Below are 18,322 nucleotides of genomic sequence, written 5' to 3' on the forward strand. Positions count from 1 at the left end.
GAGAAAACTTCTACATATATATGTCAGGTATTATTTTTAAAAAGTCAACAAAGTTCTTTAAAAAAAGTTTTTAAAAGTCGATCATAAATACCATCATGGAGCTTTGCAAAGTAATATCTGGGGACTCCGGCTCTCGTGACAAAGGACTACGTTGACTGGGAGATTGTGAAATATGTTGTAGCCTCACAAAAGAATTGTCCAAACTCTTCAACTCTATATATCTCTAATAGGGCCCCATATGAGGAGAAAGGTGGGGTATAAATTAAGGAAGTAGGTAAATAAATACAGTCTTTTTATATTGCCTTATTTCAGTGGAGAACAAATAATGTATTCAATTCCAACCTTCCCACCTTAAGGAAAAATTTTAAAATTTCACTTTTGTAAGGCATTTTCTTTAAGGCATTTTCACAGTTAATATTGGGACTCCCCCCAAGACATCCTTACAGAGGATCACAACAAAAGAAGCAGTGAGGGTTGGAAAGGACAGTAGACACTGGAAAGGAGGACAGTGTAAAGCTACAGAAGGGCAAAATGAGGACATTGCAGGGTGGCGATTCATATAATGAGACATGTCCTGTCCACAAGAGGTCTAAGTCCAATTACTACTTCCAGCTGGACAATGTTAGAGATAATAGCCTTAGCTTGGCAGTACTCAGCAGTTGTAATAATCATATCTCTCTAAGATTATAGGCATCCCATGTATTGAGAAGGCATGACTCAACAGAAAAGACATTTACGCTTGGAAAGGCAAAGAAAAAGAGATAGACCATATACCAGATGGATAGACTCAATCAAGGAGGCTATGCCTATGAGCCTGAAAGAACTCTGCAGAGCAGTTGAGGACAGGAGGCCTTGGAGATGTCTCCTTCACAGGGTTGCCATGAGTTGAAGCCAGCTTGAAGGCCCTGAACAACAACAAATGTGTTCATGCAATTTGCTGTTTGTTGGTCTTAGCCACACTTTCTGCATTGCTGCACTGACTAGTGTAATGTTAGTTTGAGCTTGTTTTCCCTCTGTTTTGTAGTCTGCACTTTTCTCCCTCTTCTCCATATTTGAAGCTCACATGTTGCAGAGCCTCTCATCATGAGAGATATTAAACATTTCATGTTTGTAAGTAAATCTACTTCATATATTGTGGGGAGGGGGGGAAGACTCAGCCTGATTTATTTCTGCGTGAGTGCGTGTGTAGTGGTGGTAGGGAACTGATCATTGTTTGCATTCGGTTTACAAATATTAATTAATGTGCTTGTGAGGTACTTTTCAATCTCTGGCATTCCCCAATACAGGGCAGAATTATTTACACCAGCTATGTCTTCCCTGAGCCCTGGGAAAAGCAACTGTTGCTTACTGGTAGAAAGAGGAGAGAAGGAGAAGCAATCCAGATTATGAAAAGACATCTGGTCTTGGCTCAGAAGCAGTAAGGAAAAGGAGGATACACTCCATCTGTGCAATTTGGGAGAAATAAAAGGAATTTGAAAAGATCATTTGTGCTCTATTATGTGTATTTATACCACAAACACATATCACAATATAAAGGTACAACTACACGACAGGTGGGAGGTTATGTTTCTTTTGCAAGTTTAAAAAGGAAAAAAATGATTTTGTGGTTATACATCACTACACAGGCATGCACTGAAAACTAGCTTCCCCTTTCAGTTTAATGATGCTCATCCAATGACTCCATGGATTTCCTGTTTGCAAATTCCTTTGAGTCCTGAAGTCAAAGGTGAAAGTTTGGAAACAGTTGCAAAATAGGATCTGTAGTATACACTCCAATTAAAAGAATTACAATACTTCTAAACTGGAATATATCACTCAGCCTACTGCTATCTCAATTATCATCAACAAAACAAAACAAAACAAAAAACACTTCAAAACAGTCACAATAGTTTTTGGGGTGGGTGGGTATGACATTGAAGTGATTTAACATGACTGCCACCAAAATAATAATGTGACGTTGAGTCCCCAAACTGAAGCAGACCTTTTCTAAAAAAAACTTTTTGTTTTAAAATACCATATAATGATGGTAACATGGATGTTATTCAAACTGGAGACAAGCTTTTGTTGAAATAAAAACTGAATTTTATTGAACAGATGTTTCAAACAGATGCTGCTTGAATAAGTTTGGAGGTCCTATCCCTGCAACAATAGAAGTAGCTAAATGAAGTACAGTTACACTGCCAAAAATGAGTGAAGTTATCCCTTTGTTGCGATGTGGTGCTGGAGAAGAACAGATCAAGCCCACACTCTCCCTGGTAGTCAAGATGACTAAACTGTGGTTGTTGTATTTGCCCACATCATGAGAAGGAATGAATCACTAGAAAAGACAAAGATGATGGAAAAGGTAGAGGGCAGTAGAAAGAGAGGAATACCACATGCCAGATGGATGGACTCAGTTAGAGGCCACAGACCTAAGGCTGCAGGATCTGAGCAGAACAATGGAGGACAGGGGGTCTTGGAGATGTTCCATCCACAGGCTTACCATGAGCTGAGTTCACCTCAAGGGCAGTTAACAACAACAACCCCTTAATTACATTACATTTGTAATGTTACTTAGTTATGCCTCTGTTATTGTGGTAAGGAATAATTTGCAACAGGAGCTTGCTCATTCTAACATATAAATTCTGGGATCTGTTAAGAAGTTAGAAAGCAAACAAAACAGCTTCATTTATATACCGCTTCATACAATTGTGTCTGAGCAGTTTACAAATGTAAACTAATTGCTCCAAACAATCTGGGTACTCATTTTAGTGACCTTGGAAGGATGCAAGCCTGAGTTGAGCTTGAGCCCTTTTGCTGGTATTGAACTCACAGCCTTATGGTTTTTGAGTGAGTGGCTGCAGTACAGGCATTTAACCACTGCGCCACCAGAGCTCCTGAAAGCAAAAAGGTAGGAGATCATTCTTTGCACAAATAAATTAGTTTTCATCCACTTTTGCTGGAATCCATGCATGGTCACATTATGGACTTTATCACACCACGCTGTTGTCCTGCTAATATAATATTCTTTGCAAAAGCACTATGCAATCAGGCAGCGGCTTCATTAGGGCTGATATTACTCAGTGAGGCAACTCAAGGAATCACCCCCATTGACTTCCTCCCATACCACACTATACAAAATCCTTAGTAATGTTTTTTGTACTGATGTTATTCACAAATCGTAATTCCCATAAATGACTGAATGTAATGGTAATAGTTGAAACATGAGATATGATAAACCAGTAATACAGCATGCCCTTGGCTAACGTGGGGGATCTGTTGCAGACCCCCCTCCCCGCGTAAGCTGAATTCCACGCATGCTCAAATCCCATTGGAATGAATGGGGCTCATGCATGTAGCGGTATGGAGGTGCGGTGGTGCATGCGCGCCACGAGCACATGCCTCATTTATTCCAATGGGACGTGCCGCCCCTTGCGCCCTGCAAGCTCTTGCGCAGCTAACTGCATGAGCTCAAATTTGCGTATAGCGTGCCCACGTATGACACAGGCGCACTGTATAGCACAGGACATCATGTCTGTTCAATTGCTGCTTCTCATTTCCTTTGCTTCTGTAGTGCATCTTTTATTGACCGGGAAAACCTATCAATAGGCACCTCATATTGTTCCTATTCCATGAGTCCCTCTGAATAGGTCCCTTCCAGAGCAGTAACTATTGATGACAGTCACGTGGTATGGAGAAGCATGATTCTCCTCATCATCTGCTCTTCTCTGCCTTTTTACTGTTCCAAAGCAGACCAAGATTGTTTTTACTCCATGCCTTTTTAATTTTGTTTGGTAACTACACAATTAAAGCAAAAATTAAAAAAAAAACCTGAAAGAAACAGAGCAAAAACAACCTCGGCAAAGTCACACATGTGCTGAAAGTCATGGAAGGCAGGGCAGTGGAGCCAGTGCTAAAGGGATCATGGATTATCAAAGCAGTGCACTCATGTGATTGAAGAAAAGTATGATCCTCAACATTTTAAAACTGCTATGTTCCTGTTTTGCTTCACTAGTCTCACAATTATTGTGAGAAAAAAGTTGATGTGATAAAGTCCTGCATGAATGAAAAGATACACATGTCAAATGGTCTCCCACCAAGATAATGACAGAAAGGAGGCAATGCCATATAGTAAATCCCAGCAACAAACACTATTAACCAGCTGTTATTGCAGTTTATTGTGATAAGGTCTTCAGTTTCATGGTAACATGATATAACTATTCCAAGCTAGTCGGCTGCAAAAGTCCTGTGCCCCTGCAAGATGCATAGGGCTTTCCTTAGTCTTTTAGAACAACTCTTAAATCACTAGAAAGGTCCATGCTGCTGTGACTGAGTTCAGGGCTTTTCTAAGGGTTTAAGAGCAACCCTTAAAACTCAGGATGTGAATAGTGGGGCCCTCCAGGTGCTGACCTTTAATTCCTAACATTCCTCACCATTGCCTATGCTGGCAAGGGGTGTTAGAAGATGCAGTTCAAGAACATCAGGAAAGTTACACATTTCCCAGCCCTTCTTATAAAAAAGTATAAGCACAGGTTGGTCATTGGGGCTAAGATCTTTATGGATTGAGGCAAGATCCATCTGGAGCCAGCCTATATAAAGCTTTGATTATAGCAATGTTTTTAGAGTCCTTGAAATGCCAATAGAGGTATTTTTCCCAAAACCCCTCTCACTTCCCTTTAATCATTGCCTAGGTAAAATGAAATTGCAATGTTACAGCTACAGAATTCAGAAACAAATTAAATGTTGAATAGATTCAAAAAATACCATTCTGCGATTGGATATACAAGTCAGTCTCATATTTTACAGGTGTTTGGTGCCTCTCCATGTAAATATCCAATCAAAATACCCAGTCAGATGTTTGAAGCCCCCCTTTTATACTCGAGAAACACCAGTTACTGAATATAAAGACATAATTTCTCATAAGAATTGCATTGAGAGGTGTGAGGAGAGGCAAGAAAAATGCATTATGTATCAGAAAAGGTACTATTTGCATTCAGTGAATGCATGTTATTTTCCAGTACCAGAAATTACATTTCTTCCTCTATGTGACTTACTTTTTTGTCCTGATCTATGCTAAAAGAATGCCATTATCAGAAACCAGATGCCACATGAGATATGATAAACCAGTAATATATTAAATGTAGAAATAGATAATGTTCTTGTTTGAATTCTGTGCGAGACAGAAGGTGCAACAGTGATTTTCAAATGAAACTTTTAGCATACCTTCGAAATTTATTTGGGATTCCTTAGATATGGCTTAGGGCTCAAGGTATTCTACTGCATCATTCCACACACAGACGTTGCCTGGACTGCCTGTTGAATTGTAATTGAATCCTCTACTATATCTGAAGCCTGCAGACTAGTTTAGGAGCTGAAAATAAACAGTGAGGCACAGAAAATTTGGCCTTGATAAGAGTGGGAGCGCTTGGGAGCGGTTCTGAGATAGTTCAGAAACAGTCAGCGTAGTCAAAACTCAGTAGATGATCACACAATACCAAAACTGGGAAATACATGTAAGATCGGTGGTACACTCTTTTGGTGCCTCACACATGTTGCATGTATCCAAAGACACCACAGTTCTCTGAATCATGTACATACCTTATATTTGCACCTGGAAATCAATTCTCACATAACATGTGGAAAAGAATTCAAAGATATGTGGAATACTATAGGTATTGTAGGATATACAAAACCATATTTGCTGGTTCTACAACTAGTGGAATAGTTGGGAACCAGAAGAACTATGTTCAGAAGTCATGGACATAAAAAAGGAAGAATTCAGCAATACCCTTACTGTGGCCCAAAAGAAAGAGAAGACTTAGTGGATAACAGATTAAATGCTACAAGCAATTAAGGAAAGAAGGAAAACAAAGGAAAAGGAAGACAGGAACAAAATCAGAACCATAAATCCAACTGTTCAATGTCTAGTATGCAAGGATAAAGAGGACTACCATAACAATCAATGCAAAGAAATCAAAGAAAATAACAACAAAAAAGGAAAAACAAGAGACCTCTTCAGCAAGATAAGGGAAATGAAAGGGAAGTTCAAACCAAAACCTGGAATGCTATATGACAAGTACAGGAACACACTACAAGACCAAGAAGAAATTTTTAAAAATGCTGAATGCAGTATACAGAAGAGCTATGTAACATATTTTTTTTAAAAAAATGAATGACACATGGAATGAATAATCGTATGATGATGAACCTCAAATTCTAGAAAGTGAAGTGTAAGCTTCATTAATAGAAATTGGGAAAATCATTAGGAACAGAAGAAGACATTCCAATTGAACTGTTACAATCTACACATACAGAATCTAGTGTTAACTAAAATAAGTCAACAAACATGGGAAACAAAATGATTGGAAACATTCAATATACATCCCCATCCACAAAAAGGGGGACACAAGAGACTGTAGCAACTATAGGACGATAGCACTAATTTCCCACACAAGCAAAACTATGCTTAAAATACTGCGACACAGATTCCAACCTCACCTGGTGAGAGGAATCCCAGAGGTGCAAGGAGGGTTCAGGAAAGACAGAGGCAAAGCCTTTGACTGCATTGATCACAAAAAGCTATGGAATGCTCACAAAGACATGTAAATGCCAATACACTTGACAGTTCTATTGAGAAAGCTATACTCAAGACAAGAGGCTACAGCCATAATAGACTACAGAGAAACTGAATGGTTCCCAACAGGCAAAGGAGTCATGCAAGGCTGCTTATTATCACCATACTTGCTGTAAGCAGAAAACATCATGTGAAGAGCATGGTTAGACCTAGAAGGAAGAGGAGTGAAGACAGGAGGAAGGAACATCAGCAGGTTTCATTTTTGTAAAATAAAATCTCTCTAGCATATCCCTCCTCATGAAAGAGATAAGCACATATTAGGTATGCTGGTGAATTGGTTTCCATGGTTAAAAACTTATTTGAATAATCAATTTCAGCCAATTGGATCTTCATTTGGTTTTGCAGATGACAGTCTTCTAGACAATATTTCTGGAGATTGATTGCAGCCATGCACTCTACCCAAGTTGAAGGTGGATTGATAGAAATAGCTCATTCATAAACATGTTTTGTAACTTTCTGTAATGCTTAAACATTCTGAAATTTTTCTTTTAACAAAAGAATAAACCAAAATAAAAAAAATAAACAAAAAAAAAAAAAAAGATGTAGAACAGCAAAAACATCCCTCCTGTCATATGAGTTTAGAACACTGTAAAAGTCATCTTCCTCCAATAGGGATGGACAAATCTGCCAGTTTCCTTTGTTCCCACATTCAAATTTTGCAGATTTATATGAGTTCAGCTCAGAAATGAACTAAAATGAATCCTCACCCATCTTATTTATTTATTTACATTCTGCCTTTCTCCCAGGATAGGACCCAAGACAGCATCCCCAACAACAAATTAAAAATATTGACAAACAGTTTGAAAAACCAATTTAAGATCACCACATTAAAACATTATAAAACTGATTAAAAATCACCCAAATGTTAAAAGCAGGTAATCCACACATCTGTATTAAGAACCTTTCTTGCTTAACCATTAAAAGATTGCTTAAATAAAAATGGTATTGCTTGCCAGTGAAATGAAAGCAGGGAGGAGGCCATTCTAGCCTTCATTGGAAGGGAATCCCAGAGGGTAGGAGCAGCCATTGAAAGCTTTCTCTCATGTCCTTACAAAGTGAGCCTGTGATGGTGACGGGACCATCTTTGTGATTTGCCTATCTCAATTAAAGATTGAGATAGGCAAATTTTTCATTTTAACTTTCTTTAGCAATCAATGTTGTGACTTTTGGTAAATCCTAGCAATCGATCAAACTCAGACAAAAGCCTTCTTCTTCCCTATACTTCATCCTGGAGTAAAAAGTTGCTAGATGTTACCAACTACAAGCATGTGTGCTTCCAGAATTAAAGTTTTTTTTGTAAATAGCCTAAACTTCACAAATTATCAGTGATTTATATTCACAATGAACATCATTCCATAACTGATTGTCAAACAATATAACACAGTCCTCATTATTGAGATTATTGGGCTCTCCTTGTTTCCAGTTTGTATAACCTACAGGTGCTCCATTCAAATTCACAAATTTACCCTCTGTCTGGATATCATTTATGCCAAGGAAAGCATGCTTTGAATTCTTCTTCACGATTTCTGTCAATGCTCTGTTCTCAGCTGCATTCCTTGAGCTGGCAAGTGCTCCACCAGCATGCGCACACAAATCTCTCCCACCGGAGAAAGTGTTTTGCTGGCCAGTTGAAACAAATATTTTCTCACCAATGCTCACTGCCCCCTGCAACAATAGAACTGGAATGAAAGAGAAAAGCATAATATGGTGAGAAAGTGTGGAAACAGCTTGCAGAAAACACAGTAATTGATCCATATTATCCATGAACATGATTCATTTAAACATTTTTTTAAAAGTTGACCCTTAAATGTTTTATTCTGGATGGAACTGGGCTGTATAAACGTTTTGCTTCTCCCAATGCTTGTCCCTTTCCTCTCTCATCACCAGGTACTCTTTGTCTTGTTGTTGCTTGTAAAATGCAGTACATCAATTGACTGAAATCTCAGAAAGATTGATTTATTTATTTATTTATTTATTTATTTATTTATTTATTTATTTATTTTTATCTTGCCCCATCTGCACTCAGGCAATCGGAGCAGCTTACAGAAGCTGTATGGCATCCCTTCAAGTATTTAAAAAGGGCTATCATATCACCTCTTAACCTTCTCTTCTCCAGGCTAAACATCCCCAGCTCCTTAAGTCGTTCCTCATAGGACATGGTTTCAAGACCTTTCACCATTTTACTTGCCCTCCTTTGGACCCGTTCCAGTTTTTCAACATCCTTTTTGAATTGTGGCGCCCAGAACTGGACCAAAGCAGAATAGAGTGGCACTATTACTTCCCTTGATCTAGATACGATACTCTGATACTCTTGATCTAGATACGATACGATACTCTGATAGAACTTATTGTTATTGCGTGCCTTCAGGTTGTTTCTAACTTATGGTAACCCTAAGGCAAACCTACCATGAGGTTTTCTTGGCAAGATTTGTTCAGAGGAGATTTGTCATTCCCTTCCCCTGAGGCTGAGAGGGTGTGACCTCTTGCCCAATGTCGCCCAGTGGGTTTCATGGGTGAAGTGAGAATTGAACCTTGATCTCCAGAGTCATAGTCTACTCAAATCATTATACCACAGTGGCTCACTCTACAAAACTACAAATCCCAGAATTTCATTGAGCCATGGAAGTTAAAGTGGCGTCAAACTGAATTAATTTTACAGTGCAGATTAAACCTCAGTCACATTTAAATGTGTATAGGATGGTGACAGAAATAAATAGAATTCTTGCATACTAAAAAAATAATATTAACCTCAATGTACATTAATTAGTCAAGGTTTTGAAAGTGCTGGCATAGTAATACATGCTTCTATCACATGCATATCTAGTAGCTAGTTAGGTGCCCCTCTTAAGTGAACAATCCGATGCTATAGATACGGAAATGGAAAATTGGACCATATGCATCCCCCTCAGCCATTCTGTGCCCCAAGGGGCCCTGAGGTCAATTTTAAAGATTTTGTTTGCCCCTCCCCAAAAAAGGTTTTGTCCCCAAATTCCCCAAAATGATCCATACAGAAGGTGGTAAAACAATAACAAAACAAAACATTTAAAAAAAAAAGGGGTTTTTTTGCCCCGGCATATTGTGTGTAAGTGCATGTATGAATACTGCAGCTGAACTGGTATATGGCTAAACCTGTGGGCAATTTTGTATCAGGTGGGGACCATTTCTCCAAGGCTCTGTAGTTATGCTACTTGCAACTATACTGTTGTGTTTAATAATTAATTTCTTGTTGTACATCTACAATGAGCAGAAACTGGGAAAGATACTAAAAACATAATACAGATTGATTATCTCTATCTGGAATCCGAAAATCCAAAATACTCTTAAATCTAAAATTGTCCACATGGTGGCTGAGATGGTGATACCTTTGCTTTCTGATGTTTTAGTGTACACAAACTTTTGTTTTGTGCACAAAAATATTAACAATATTGTGTGCAAAATTACCTTCCGCCTATGTGTATAAGGTTTATACAAAACATAAATGAATTTTATGTTTAGACTTAGGTCCCATTGCCTAGGTAACTTGTTATATATATGCAAACACTCCAAAATCCATATATATATATATATATATATATATATATATATACACATATATATATATCTGAAATCCAAAGCACTTCTGGTCCCAAGCATTTTGGATAAGGGAGACTCAACCTGTATAAGGGGTATTTACACCATGCTAACTTCAATATCAACTTATTATTTTCACACATATATACACTTGAATAAATATTTTAAAATAGAGTTGAAAACAAAGTACAGAAGATTAATGTTGCTTCTTACGTGTTTTGGTTTTTCTAAGCTCTTCTTGAAGTGTCTGAATCATCTTCTCCAAAGTAGCAACTTGTGTTTGAATTGTGTCAATAGCTATGAGGTAAAAGGGGGATGGGAGAGTATATAGTTAAGCACAAATACTTCTATTTTGTTTAAATGGAGATTTGCCATCCAGATTATAGCAATAAATTGTATCTATAATATGTGGTCTTAATTATTTATCTTTCTGTGACAATTATAGCATTTTTTCTTTCCATCATGGACTTCAAGGCAGAGTACATGGGGTGCCCAGATAGCTAGCTACTGACCATATGGCACTATGGTTCAACAGAGCCCCTACATCATGTGCCTTTAGATCGTGTTCTGAAACATATTCAGCATAGATCCTGAAACCCCTCAATACACCAGGTGCCATGGCTATGCCCTGATCTTGGAGCATGGTAACCTAGCTTGAAGTCACTGGGCCTCCAGTCAAAGCTCCATCTGGAGTTTTGCCAGTTAATCTACAGATACCACCTAAAAATGGTAGCTGTGCTGCTCTTTTTCTTCACTGTGAGAAGTTAGACATTTTGAGCCAGAATTTGAAGTTGCCAGTTAATACCAACATGGTGACTCAGCTGGTGTCCACAAATACCAGCTGATTATATGAGGGATGTTGCTTAGGGAGACAACATCTGCAGGATGGATTCTGATTCTTTGTGGGACATAACTAGACCAACCTCCATGTGATTGCCTGTAAGGTTTGCTGAAGCCAGGTGTATCCTATGGTCTGGTTGACATGGAAGCCACCATGTGTAGGACCATTATAACTTCATATTAGTTTGTGTGTGTGGATAACTTCATATTAGTGTATCAACAGTCATTATTGTTTCAAAGGTGGCTCAAGTGTTGCCAGAACTGTTAGAGTCAGGATACACTAACCCCCAATGAGAAACTGGTTGACATGTGACTCACTGCATGTGAACCCACTGGTGGACCTTTGTGTCCCCAGAAGCATGAGGACCCCATAAAATGTATTAGCTGAGCTTACTGCTTCCAAGACAGACCTATAGATGAAGAATGGTTCCAAAGTGCCAGTCACTCATGGCCAAAAGAAAAAGATGTCTTGTGTTTGGGAATATTCTATAGTTGACATAGTGAGTGCAAAGATTTTAATACAAGTGCAATCAAGCTTTTTGGGTGATGTTGGCATGAAGAATTCACAGGATGAGAGAAGCTCAGCCCATTCCTTACATGCTGTGAGACAGTTATTCATGTTTGTAGTTACACCCAAATATAGGTACAAGAGAGCATGAAGGAATTGGTTTCTTACCTGTAGCTTCTCCCTTTTGCCCCTTTTGGCCTGAGGGACCCATAATTCCTGGGCTTCCTTGCATTCCTGGGATTCCAGGAGGCCCAGCTTTGCCAGGGGGACCCTGTTGGCCCCTCACTTCAACTCCTAATGCAAATATAAAACAAAAAAATCACATTGACTTTGGTACCGCCACAATCACAACAAATAGCCAAAGAGAAACCATAAATTGAAATCTGATTTCCTATTCACCGTGATAATGGTTGCCTTTATGTGGCTCCTCCTCCTTTGGATTGAGGCTGTCTGTGTTGCATGTATAGGTTGAGTCTCCCTTTATCCAGAGTTCTCAAATCCAAAATACTCAAGAATTGTCCACATGGGTGGCTGAGAGAGTGACATGTTTGTTTTATGTACACAACCTTTGTTTTATGCATAAAATGATTAAAAATATTGTGTACAAGATTACCTTCAGGCTATGTGTATACATTGTATATGAAACATAATTAAATTACATGTTTAGACTTGGATCCTCTCTCCAAAATATCTCATTATCTGTATTAAAATATTCCAATAGTATATTTTACAGCATATAGGAATATTCCTATAGCATATTCGACAAGGGGGAAGCAAATGTGATTTTGCCTATCACATTACAAACTATTGTTAATGCTCCTTTTCCTATAAAACAATTATGATATAACACTACAAAATTATGCTATAACACTATCATTTTCATTATACCTGGGTCTCCCTTTTCTCCTTTTGCACCATCTTTTCCATCTCTTCCGGGTAAACCATTGAGTCCTGGGCTGCCACACGCCATCACTGTGCAGGTGCTTGTTTCACATCTGTTTGTTTCAGAAACAGCGGCCCATGCCAGTGATGCTCCCACCACTAGGACTTTCAGAAGCTGGAGAGCATACATTGCTAATACCTTAGAAAGAGAACAAGTTAAGAGGCGATTATTTTCTGCCATCATTTTATCATTTCTTGGCCATTCTGCAATTCTCTACACAAGTGAGAGAGTACTCTCTTTTGCTGACAAAGCAAAGAATTTGAAAAAGCCACAGTTATCCATGTGGGTTTGCCCAATCTCTTGGGCACTATGGGCACATCTACATGATCAGCTAGAGTGAAGTTGAAGCCAGCTTTGGACGGTTATGGTATCACCCACATTTAATAGGAATTTCAATTTTGGGAGATACTACAATTTCTGTTGAATATCCGCAGCCTCTTCACAGAACTAAAATTCCCATGATGACCTGATTGGGAGCCATGGCAATGAAACTATTTATAATTTGTACAGACCACTAGAAATAGAAAGAATATTTGAAAATATATTTAAATGGTTGAAAAATGTGTTTCTTAAGATCAGGAAACCTAAACAAGGAGAATCCTGGACTAGTGAGAATCATTGCAATTTGCATCTTACTCTGCACAAAATTTGCATGCCCCCCCCCCCCATACACAGGAAATAGCATTTTCTTTAATAAAGATTATTTTTTAAAAAAAGGAAATAGCATTTTCTGTGTATGAAATAACATTTAAGAAAATACTGATTCCAAATTTTGTTCAGAACAAGTTCTCAACAACAGATTTTCTGCACAGAAAACAGGATTTTCTATATGGAAAATAGTATTTTGGAAAAATATAGCTTCCTGTACAGAAAATGATATTTTTATGTGTGTGTGCTAAACTCTCACCTCACACTGATATTTGGTGCAGAATAAGTCCCAAACTATGAAAAGTCTTTGAAAACTCTGCAGTTTCTGAATACTTTCTCACAGTGGGAAGAAAACTGTTAAATGATTTATTGATTTATCTGAGAATGAAATGAACAAAGAATTAAATCCCTACAAATTACATTAGGTTTTTATGCACCACACTCATAAAAAGAAAGCCTTTGTGGTGGTGGGGAAATAGCCACTTGCTAGTCAGAAACCACGGAATGAAAATCAATGGTACACTCAAATGTATATCCAATGGCATCTGATGGCTTCCATATTATTCTGATGGTGAATCTGCTCTGAGCTTTGGGTTGAACTTCAAAGGAGTTATTCAGGTTGTAGAATCTGTTTTGGAGACTGAATCCTAATGGCTCCCCTCCCCCTGCCATTAGTTTCAGATCAAACCCCAGAATGGATTCACCATCCCGTTGTCATGGAATAATAATAATATTATTATTATAATAATAAAATTTATTTATAGTCCGTCCCTCTATAAGATGCAATCAGAGCTGCTTACAAAGATTAAAAAACATACAATCCAAATCCCTCAATCACCTTCTTAAAATACTATTAAACGATGTAAGAATTAAAACATACTAAAAAATTAATACAGTAAACAATAGACTGTGACTAAGGTAAGGTCAGAGTTCAGAAGTTAGATTTTTCTTCTAGTACCCGGGAACTATTCAGCAAAGGCCTTCCGGAAGAGATCCGGAAGAGACGAAATGCAACTGTGAATGTCTGTATACAGATGTCATTGGGCCAATTCCAGTCCTGCCTTGTCAACTGAATATGCATCTGAGTATACAATACAATTTCATCCATATTCTTGTAGAACTGGATATACAGTGGTCCCTCCAGATTCATGGGGGATACATTCTGCCCCCCCCTACAAATTCAAAATTTCACAAATATTAAGGTCCCATTGGTGTAATTGGGGACAATGGGACTTGTCCATTTGTGAAATTCCCTCCCTCCCCCTCCCTCCCTTATTGGTGCTGGGGACTTTAATTGGAGCCCGATCTACTGGAGCTTGTAATTGGCCCCGGCAGCCATCAGGACTCTCTTTTGCAGCAGTGGATCGAGGCTTTGTGTGCACATGCCCTGCCTCCTCCTCCTGCATAGCCAGTGGGTACATAAAACATCAATTGGCTGCGATGAAGAGGTAGGACATGTGCATTCTGGGCCCCAAGCACTCCTGGGAAAGAGAGTCCTGATGACTATCAGGGCTCTGATTAAAGTCTCCAGTGCTAGGGGGAAGATACCGGATAAAGGAAAGAAGGAGGGGAGAGGGAGGGAGCCACAGACTTGGCCGCATGAATGACGAAAACAGCAAGTGCCAAGGCCATGAATCCGGAGGGACCATTGTATTTAACTGCATAGTTGTATTTGAGTATACAGTCATCCCTCCTTATCCACAGATTTTTTATCCATAGATTCAAGCATCCACAGCTTGAAAATATTCCAAAAAAAGTGTAAATTCCAAATAGCAAACCTTGATTTTCCATTTTACATAAGGGACAACATTTTGCTCTGCCATTATATTTAATGCGACTTGAGCATCCACGGATTTTGTTATTTATGTGGGATCTTGGAACCAAACCCCAGCGGATAACAAGGACCCACTGTATAAACATAATAGATATAGTGCACTACTTAGTTTGTTAACTTTTGTATGTAATTTTATAAACAAAATACACAGGACAAAAATGAAGTGGGTTTTGAAAGCCCTCAGGGTGAACTGATAAAAAGAAAATGATAACAAATAAAATAAGCCAGAATCACACAGAAACAAGAGAACATTGCTTATAAACTGGGATTTCCCAGTGCTTTTTATTGTTGGCTTCTATTTCACTCCATTGAGCCATGAAATAAAAGACCTAAGAGTCAAATGTAGAGCCCAGTACTGTTGTTGTGCATTTGTAGTATACTATTCTGAGTATGTGAAGCTCCAGCAGTGTAATCCTCTAACCATTTGAGAAATCTGAACTGAAGCATTGGTGAATGAGGAGGGGAGCAAACCCAGCTCCATTCCCTTATTCACCAGTGTCTCAGCTCTATTCCCTTATTCAACATTTTTCTTCCTCTTGGTACATGGAAGACAATTGTTTGTAGAGCAGACATGGGAATCATGGGGCCCTCTAGATGTTGGACTGTCAACTCCTAGCAGCTACTGACATTATAACCAATGATGAGGAATTTTGGGACCGGCAGCCCAACAATCATGATGAGCCAGATAATTCCTAGCCCTTTAGCAGAAGTAGTAACTATGAGGGCTTTCCTTCAGATTTCAGAATTCTGGAAAAATTAGGGAGAACTTCCAGAGGAACAGAGAACTTTCCTCTTTAGACAGTCACCCTCCCCATGTGCAGAATGTTGAGAAAAGAGATGAAGTTAGTGTATTTATCCTCACTCTCCCCCTTGTGTGCAGAATTTACACACGAGGTGAAAAACTTGAACAGGGCTAACATTTCTAAGAAAGGTACAGGGTAGGGATGCCAATACATTTATATGAAGTTGGAGAAATAGCCCTAATTCAGTTATAGACATGCTGTCAGAAAGCCAGTATAATGTATGACTCAAAATGTGTGAAAATGGCCAGTCCCACCCACACTATTATGAAGATGAGAATGTATACAGTCCTATGAGCAACATGAACAGTGGATAGCAATATATGGAATACATGCTTGTTCTTATTCTCTTTCTCTCTCTTCTTCCACTATCCCAACAATGAAATTTGCATTCAACAAGCCCAGGTATGCATTTCTCTCTGTCAGTTTAATTCTCACTAAGCTTATCCTGACTGGGAACTTTTCTCAGCCCTGAACAGATCTCTGGGAGTCCAATTGTTCATCCCATGTGTTCTGATTTAAAGGTTAAAGGTAAAGGTAGTTTCTTGACATGAATGTCTAGTCATAACCAACTGTAGGGGGCAGTGCTCATCTCCATTTCTAAGCTGAAGAGCCAGTGTTGTCCGAGGACTGCTCTGGTGGTCATGTGGCCAGCATAACTCCGCTTAATGCTGTTACCTTCCCACTGAGAAGTGGTACCTATTTATCTACTTTGCATGCTTTCAAACTGCTAGGTTGGCAGAAGCTGGGACTAGCGACAAGAGCTTGCAGAACTTGGGCCTCGAACTGCCAACTTTCCAATCCTCCAGTCATCAAAATTGGCAGCTTAACCACTAAGCCACTGCATCCCTTAGTGTTCTACTTTAGTGTGCTGTAAACTGGAATGCTGACTTCCATTATGAGGCAGTTTTCAGGAAAGATATGTTTTCTTAAGATAATTTTGGTTTTCATATGTGCTTGAGTAGATGAAAAGTTTTCCACTGTAATTTATTTTAGATCTTCTTAGAGTTCCTGTAATATCTAAAAGAGACACTTTCTTAAATATCTGAAACTATCCCAATTATTCCTCCTTTAATCAATGAGTTATTTAAATGGCAGAACATGAATTTGATTAGTTAATGTTTGATTAAGTATTGTCGCTCAACAGCACTACATGAGAAAGCATTGTTCTTGGCCCAATGCCCAACTGAATGAATATGAAAAGGACAGTTATCAAGCTGTCCCATTTTAAGATATTTTTAAAATAATCTATGGCCCTGTACAGACAAGCCTTTAGTACGTCCCCGTCATGTGCTAGAGGTTGGCCGAGGATGCACCATCCATATTGGCATCACCCCTAGCACGTGACAGGGGCGTCAAAATGGCGGTGCCCTGTACACACGGGTGCAGCCATTTTGATGCGATGGACACGTAGCGTCAGCACATCACGTGGTGCTTGCGACATCATGAGTGCACCATTTGTGCACTTGGCATTGCAGGTGCGACGCAAAAAGAACCCGCTTTTCGCGGGTTCTTTTTCTGCCACTGGGAAGCCTTGCCGTTTGGAGGCTGAGGCTTCCTGCCGGCGGAAATGGAGGCGGCGGCAGACCGCCCTTTTTTGGGTGGTCTGTATCCCGCCTTTGTTTCCTGGGCTGGGCACACACCAAATTTGAACTTAGTACGACAGTCGCTTAACTCTTTGTGGCTGAACTACTTTGAGCGAAGTTTCATTAACTCATCAAAGTACTCTGGAGTCTGGATTACATGGATACTGGCTGTAGCTTTGTAGTTATTGTCAGTCTGGCAACAATGCCCCCTTCAGACTAATCTAATGTATTGAGTCAAGAGTATTGGTTTCACATGTAGCATCAGTACAGAAAAAGCATTACACTCATGCATTCTCATACCTTTGTTCAAATATTTAAAAGTGAATGCCTCAAGAAGGCTAGAAATTTGACTAAGCGTTATCTCAGATTTCACCGAAATCACAAGTCATCATATGCTGGGATGTCCAATTCAAGAACTAATTCACCAGCAAAATATTCTAAATATTCTGCCCTTAAACCACTTCATTAATTAACCAAATAAATTTGAAGAAAGGTGTATAGTTCCAAATCTTCAAGAAAGTGTCTTTTTCAGATGTTATAGGAACTGTAAGATAACCAACTAAAAACTTTCTGTCTACTTAGGAACACATCAAATCCAAAATTCTTCCTCTGAAACTCCAATCAATCCACTAATATTTCATTAAATAAACTACTAATCAGTTATATCATTCAGCCCTATATTTAAGTGGTTGTGCAACCTTAAACCACAAAGAAGTACTATCACTATTCATTCAGCTGCAGCAAGAGAATGGAGGCAGATCAGTTGGATAAAGCACCCTGTAAATGTGGTGGAAATTAAAATTTAAAGCAACATTACTTACCAGCTCCCAGTTTAATCCAGTTTTAAATAATATAAGGGATTTGATATGAAGTACTGCAAAGACTGAGAAAGAAAGTAGGAGGTTTCTCTTCTGTTCAGAACAATGAGTAAAATGGGGGGAAAGCTTCTACCTAGGAAAGCATGTTTAGTTAATTTAGTT

At 38.8% G+C, this 18,322-nt stretch overlaps 1 protein-coding gene across 1 annotated transcript; it reads right to left on the bottom strand.

The window, feature by feature from the left end:
- Window positions 1-7,256: 7,256 nt before the first annotated feature.
- Window positions 7,257-18,238, bottom strand: LOC149318903 (mannose-binding protein-like). The gene is made up of 5 exons (XM_089507922.1): window positions 18,164-18,238; window positions 12,420-12,612; window positions 11,700-11,825; window positions 10,397-10,480; window positions 7,257-8,292 (listed from the first exon to the last, which is right to left on the bottom strand). Exons 2-5 carry the CDS (start codon window positions 12,601-12,603, stop codon window positions 7,919-7,921), a joined length of 768 nt encoding a protein of 255 aa, XP_089364048.1. The 5' UTR covers window positions 12,604-12,612; window positions 18,164-18,238; the 3' UTR covers window positions 7,257-7,918.
- Between the last annotated feature and the right edge of the window lie 84 nt (window positions 18,239-18,322).

Source organism: Sceloporus occidentalis, unplaced genomic scaffold (assembly GCF_023333645.1).
Source record: "Sceloporus occidentalis isolate IW3139 unplaced genomic scaffold, rSceOcc1.0.p SCAF_2, whole genome shotgun sequence".
Taxonomy (NCBI): domain Eukaryota; kingdom Metazoa; phylum Chordata; class Lepidosauria; order Squamata; family Phrynosomatidae; genus Sceloporus; species Sceloporus occidentalis.